This window comes from Sinocyclocheilus anshuiensis, unplaced genomic scaffold (assembly GCF_001515605.1).
Source record: "Sinocyclocheilus anshuiensis isolate Anshui unplaced genomic scaffold, SAMN03320099.WGS_v1.1 scaffold238, whole genome shotgun sequence".
In the NCBI taxonomy this organism is placed as follows: domain Eukaryota; kingdom Metazoa; phylum Chordata; class Actinopteri; order Cypriniformes; family Cyprinidae; genus Sinocyclocheilus; species Sinocyclocheilus anshuiensis.
In genome coordinates, this window is record NW_015547674.1 from 2,083,488 (window position 1) to 2,090,498 (window position 7,011).

Here is a 7,011-nt window from a genome sequence, read left to right on the forward strand (position 1 = left end):
GCTGGCCAATCACAGCACACCTTGCTTTTCAGACCGATGAGCTTTGTAAAAATCGACGCGTTTCAGAAAGGCAGGGCATAGAGGAGAAACAATAATGTATAGTATGTGGAAAATAATGTGTTTTTTGAACCTTAAACCGCATAAACACATTTCATTACACCAAATACACAAAATAATGTTCTTTTTAGCAGCATCATATGACCCCTTTAACTTCTATTAATTCTAATTAACTGCGCACGTTTCTGTAATTTAGCACAAATAATTGCACCTAACACCGAAATTTGTGATCATAAATACATTTTAACAATAATTCTCCAAATTAACTTTGAAACAAGACAATGTATTAAATATTTGATATTTTAAATATTTGTTTGATGACATCTTTTCACTAAGCAATACAAATGAAAGCCTCGATCATCGATCCCAAAACTGAAGCCTCTATTAAATTGATTTTTGGGGGATATCAATCATTTTTGCCAGTCCTGCTTTTAATGCTAGTTAGAAGTAACGATCTTAAGTTGACTTTAATGTGATCTACATATAAATACTTGATTTGACTTGATTGATGAACACAGACAGTCACTTCTGACTTCTTGCAATACCTGACATTCGAGTTTGATATCTGGAGCAGATTGAGAGCAACAAAAACACAAACAAAATATATCTGAAAGACATAATATGATACGGTAATATAAAATGACTCTCGTAAATTTACTGAATGAATAGGCATGAAATTAACAAATGTGGTGCGTGTGAAAAACGTTATCTTTAGAGAGCAGAAGTGGGCAATAACTAGCATAAATAAAGCAATTTATTTTAGCATGCAAGCACACGTCAAGAGCTAAATTATGAAATAATGAACAAATCTAAATCACAAAAGCAATTTATTTACATTTCAAAAATCAAGCTTTAGATGCTGCAGCTATTTAATGACGAGATGTCCGACCAAATTAAAATCTGTAATAAAAAAAAAAAGAGATTTTATGAACGAAGGGGCATGAAGGAATCCAAACAAGTAGAGTACTTGTCTTATGCCGAAATATTGAAGTTTAAACGTTTGCGATAAGGAAGGAACTGTCCAAGATCAACAATGTTATCATTTTTACAGAAGCCACATGAGGGCTCTCTTCTTATGAAATATCAGCGCAATAAACAACTGCGATACTTATTGGCCTTAACGTCCATTTAATAATGTTGTGTCGGGTTTATTCTCTCACCAGTGTATTGTACAAGCTTATATCTCCCTCTAGTCCAGTTTTGGTGTGGTAAAACTTCACAATTGGGACTTTTGCGGTAGTAATAGGTAGGATGTTTCTCAGGCCTAAAATGAATGGATAAATAGACATGGCAGCGGTAGAGAGAGATGGGGTGTAAAACAAAACCACTGATTTATTTGAACAACACACATTTAGAGTAAATGGAGGTTGCCTGAAGCGTACAGACGGGCTCTTTCGCATTTAATTAACCATTCAGAAGATTAGAGGTACGGCAGTGTAGAAACAATACAGTCTTTTCCTTCCTAAAAGTCTCAAAACTCCATAATAATGCTCAATTTCATTCATGAACACTGAATCCCTCTTCAGTAGTGTAAACAACAGACAGTTTCAGAATGACTCTCATACACTGAGACGGAGAGCTTACTGTGGTGTTTCCGCAGCGCTTTAGCCAAACTCTCGATAACAGCCATGGAGTCCAAACCCTGTGAGAGGAGCCACGCAATCAATGCAAAACACAGGTGCAAACAAGGTCTAAAAAGAGCTTAAATATAGTTTTACAGTCCGTTCATCTGGCTGGGTAAGATTTTGTCATGTTTTTTAAAACAGGTCTTATTTGCTCACCAAAGCTGCATTTATTTGATCAAAAATACAGTAAAAACAGTAAAATTGTGAAATATTTTTGCATTTTAAAATAACTATTTTCTAAGAGAATATCTGTTAAAATGTCATTTATTTCTGTGATGCGCAGCTGAATTTTCAGCATCATTACTCCAGTCTTCAGTGTCACATGATCTTCAGAAATCATTCTAATATGCTGATTTGTTGCTCGAGAAACATTTCTCATTATTATCAATGTTGAAAACATGCTATATACAATTTTTCAGGATTATTTATAAATAAAACAATTTATTTCCACTTGTGCCTACTTTTCTTTAAAAACAAAAAGCAAAAATCCAATTCACCCACACTAACATGCAAAAATTACTTTAGATAATTTATTTCACATTTGGGGTGATAGGGCTTTTACGTTTGCTAAAAATAGAACTTTTTATATTAAAAACAAAGAAACAAGCCCAGCCCAGATTTAAAAAGTAATGCAAAAGTAATGTAACGCATTACTTTCCATATAAAGTAACTAAGTAGTGTAATTAGTTACTTTTTTAGGGAGTAACGCAATATTGTAATGCATTACTTTTAAAAGTAAGTTTCCCCAACACTGGCCATGAAGACCTCGTATAATTGTAGAAATAAGTCACAGTACCTCTGCTGTGTCCTGGTCTTCTAGAGTCATACAGATGTCCAAGTCGCTCTGTTTAAAGCCAAACCCATTCTTGGACGAGCCAAACAAAACTAACTTGGCTCCTGTTAAAAAAAATACACATTTTTGAAAAAGCTTATTGTTGCGTTCATAGAGTGAACCTTTGACTGATTGCTCGCAGTTTAACACAAGTTACTCCCATAATTCACACAAAGTGTCATGGGGTGTAGAAAAAAGGTGGATAGAATTTATATCCAATATGATACAATACATTAATACAGACGATACACAATAGACAGAATTACAATGAGCAGATATGCTATTTACAGATATGTTATTAACAGATTTGTGCAGCATTTTCACTGGACAAGGTGTTATGCAGCAATGCAGAAGAAAAATTATTTCAGTGTATGACAATTGACAACACTATTTAAAGCCTTCATGTATAATGCATTATTATAAGAGCAGTTTTGATGCATTAATTGTGTCTTGTAATTCACCTTATAATGCATCGAATGATCTCATGAATAATTGTAACCATTAATCTTATTCATTGTTACACATTTAGAAAGTATAATGCATTAAAACACATGACAAACAAATATTCCAATTTCATACTGCATTTGAACATTAGTTACAGTTAATTATGAAAAGATATAACGCATAACAACTTGCATTATGAATACCTTTATAATGCATAAAGGCTTCAAGTAAAGTGTTGCCGAATTCATTTTTCATACTTACCTGGCACTTGGCATCTCAGGAAAGTCTCGAAATCTTGTAAAATATGTTCTCTGACTTTCACCTCCACATCATCTGGTGCAAAGTCACCTAAATGAATACAACCATTTTTATGAATCACTGAAACTATATGCCAAAAATGAAGTGCAAGCTAAATTTCAACATTTGTTAAAAACAATAACAACAACAAAAAATCGAAAAGATGAATGCACCAATGTCAAATTTATATTGATCAGTTCAAATTTATTTGTATAGCACTTTTCACCATAGGACTGATAAATGGTTAATCGCGATTATTTTGCCCAAAAATATAATCATGATTATTGATCACGATTTACATTTCATTAAAATTATTAAGCACAAATTAAGCGAACGTCAACTTGCATGGGTTGCTTGCTGATTTAGTCATAGCCAACCGTGCATGCGACTGCGTGAAAGAAAACAGACTGGCTGTATTACACTTTTATTTGAGAAATCACTAAACTCCATCTTACATGTTCGCCGGTAGGGCTGTCAAAATGACTGAAAAACTAAATTCTAATTTTCTACTTAAATATTATCAAAATTCGAATTATATTAGAATTTAAAAGGCATAATTTCAGTTAGGGGGAAAAAAAGCTTTTGGCTTCTCTCCTGAGGCCACAAGAGGGCGCATCGCGCAAAATATTATCCACGTTTCTTCAAAGCGTAATAAAATAACACGACTATCTTTGAAAAAAAGTGCATAATGTTTAAAATAATGTTTATAAACCATATAGAATTAATAAAGTTTAAAATTCGAATGCAACGTTTTTGCATTCGAATTTGGATTTTTTTTTTTAATTCGACGAATATTCGAAATTCGAAAATAATTTTGACAGCCCTATTCGCTGGTAATGCTTTTTCCATAATGCAGAGAGAGCGTGTGTGCATGGTTGCCAGGTTAGGAAGATTAAGTAAACCACTGGGCAGAAAATTTATTGATTTATGAGAAAAGCTCTGATTGGGGGATTTAAACTCTTGACATCTGGCAACCGCAACCATGAACGCTTGTGGAGGCTTGTTACCAATGCAAGATAATGTCCAATAAAAATGAAATGTTTTCAGGATAAATAACCAGAGGCCACTTACTGGAGGTTTTAGTTTCAGATTGAGAGATTTTTTTTGCCCCCAATCATTTCATATTTCAATATTCATGTTTCTTTTAAAAAATATATATGTGACCCTGGACCACAAAACCAGTCATAAGGGTCAATTTTTTTAGATGTATACATCATCTGAAAGCTGAATAAATAAGCTTTCCATTGATGTATGGTTTGTTAGGATAGGACTATTTGAAAATCTGGAATCTGAGGGGGCAAAAAAATCCAAATATTGAGAAAATCAGCTTTAAAGTTGTTCAAATTAAGTTCTTAGCTATGCATATTACTAATCAAAAATTAAGTTTTGATATATTTACAGTAGAAAATTTACAAAATATCTTCATGGAACATGATCTTTACTTAATATCCTAATGATTTTTGGCATAAAAGAAAAATCTATAATTTTGACCCATACAATGTATTTTTGGCTATTGCTACAAATATACCCCAGCGACTTAAGACTGCTTTTGTGCTCCAGGGTCACACATATGCAATACTGAATGAACATATTTCTTTCTAAAGCTACTTTTTGTAAGGTCTACACAATGCTTTTCTCATCAAACAAAATTATCTTTTGGGGGGAAGTTCTCAGTCAAAATTTATTTGATTTATTATTGATTCAATTAATTAATCGGTACATCATGTAATTCATTAGATTACAAAATGTAATCACCCTAATTACAGTATAATACATATGTCTACAGACATCCATGATATTCTTCATTCTCTGGTTTAGTTCACAAAAATAACAACTAAAAAGGAATGCCTGGAAAATCGTGTTTTGCTCAATATACTGACAGCGTACTTACAGTAGCATTGCTCACAGACTTCATTGAGGATCTGGAGGAAGTCTAGAGTCATAAGTGGAAGGGGTTCAAGCTCCATTCGTTTGAAGTCCTCGGGACAGTCCTGTTTCGAATGCCCATCGCTCTTACAAAGGCTGCATATCAGAACGGGGGACTAACAGAGACAATGAAGGTTAGTCTGTCACTATGATCCACATTAAACTAGACAGAGAGAAGATGTGCTGGAATTGCTGATGCAGGAAGTTATTAAACGTCAAAATTATAAATGTCAACAGAATTATTTTATATTTGTGACCCTGGACCACAAAACCAGTCATAAGGGTCAATTGTTTGAATTGAGATTTATACATAATATGAAAGCTGAATAAATAAGTTTTGTTAGGATAGGACAATATTTGGCCGAGAGACAACTATTTGAAAATCTGGAATCTGAGGGTGCAAAAAAATCTAAATATTGAGAAAATCATCTTTAAAGTTGTCCAAATTAAGTTCTTAGCAATGCATATTACTAATCAAAAATTAAGTTTTGCTATATTTACGGTAGGAAATTTACAAAATATCTTCATGGAACATGATCTTTACTTAATATCCTAATGATTTTTGGCATAAAAGAAAAATCTATAATTTTGACCCATACAATGTATTGTTGGCTATTGCTACAAATATACCCCAGCGACTTAAGAACCTTTCTCAACAATTGCTCAACAAGAGCAGCTAAATATCTGGCAACAATTAAACCTTTTACTTTTTACTAATTGCATGACTGGATGGATTCACACAGACATGCAAACTGAAGCTCAGTAGCATTTTTACCTTGCCATTACTGAAGAACCGCTTGCTGAAGACATACTGAAAGCCTTCAGGAGCCGTCGGAGGAGATTTGGATTTGGTAAGCTCGGCTTTGGGTTTGTTTAGGACAGACGCTGCTTCCTCAGACCCCCCATCATCACTCATCTCCCGCTCGAACGGGAAGATCTCATCGCCCCAATGATCACATCCAGACCCTTCATCTTCCTCATCTTCACCCTATAAATGTTCATTTGTTATTTGTCTGTCTATTTTAACTCTTTCTCCACTATTTTACAAGACCATTTAGCTGAAATTACATGGCAATTATTTTATTATTTTAACTGGAAAACATCCAACTTCCTTAAAACAAGACAAGTTTACCCAAGCAGCTCATGCATGAAAAAAGAAATCAAGGGGATCATATCATGAGGAATCAATTTTTTCTTGACTATTATAATTTTGCTTGACTTTTCTGGACTGTTCAGGGCCTTTTTCAGGTCCAAAAACAGTAAAATAATGCAAAAATGGGCAATTAAAAAATATATATATTGCCAACCAATAAGTGTTATTTTATTATTATTTATGTACTATTATAGTATTTCTGAATATTTTGAATATTTCATTTTCATTTATAAGCTTTAGTAATTTTGCCACGTGCTTTTGTCTTTTTTAAATATTTCTATTTAGCATTACTTTATTTTAAATTATTTTTGGCTTCAATTTTATTTCGGTTAGTTGGCAAGTTAAGTTTTTCATCTAGTGTGAAATAAATCTTCTAATATTTAATCTAATTTTATTTAACTTTAGCTTTATTTAAATTAACAAAACTGGTTTAGTTAACAATAACAACACTGCACCCATATTACATTTTAAATGTGTTAAATTAAAGTAATGTTGAATTTTATAGTAATGAAATTGTACAGCCATAGTTTGTTAATCTCAAATGTGGCTAAACTCAACTGCATGAGGAATAAAAAGAAAACCTCAAGAAAACCAAATAATTGGTTTAGGTTTTATTGTGTGTGTCTGTGTGTATGTGTGTGTCTGTCTGTCTCTGTGTGTGTGTGTGTGTGTGTGTG

General features: G+C 33.0%; 1 protein-coding gene across 1 annotated transcript in view; it reads right to left on the minus strand.

Annotated features, from left to right (window-relative positions):
• Positions 1–7,011, minus strand: part of LOC107702897 (terminal uridylyltransferase 7-like) — a 32,738-nt gene that overhangs the window by 15,652 nt on the left and 10,075 nt on the right. The window contains exons 17-22 of the mRNA XM_016505336.1: positions 5,957–6,169; positions 5,147–5,297; positions 3,220–3,306; positions 2,479–2,579; positions 1,642–1,699; positions 1,218–1,321 (exon numbers count right to left, since the gene is read on the minus strand). Coding sequence (XP_016360822.1) covers positions 1,218–1,321; positions 1,642–1,699; positions 2,479–2,579; positions 3,220–3,306; positions 5,147–5,297; positions 5,957–6,169 — 714 coding nt within the window. The remainder of the gene's footprint in view (positions 1–1,217; positions 1,322–1,641; positions 1,700–2,478; positions 2,580–3,219; positions 3,307–5,146; positions 5,298–5,956; positions 6,170–7,011) is intronic.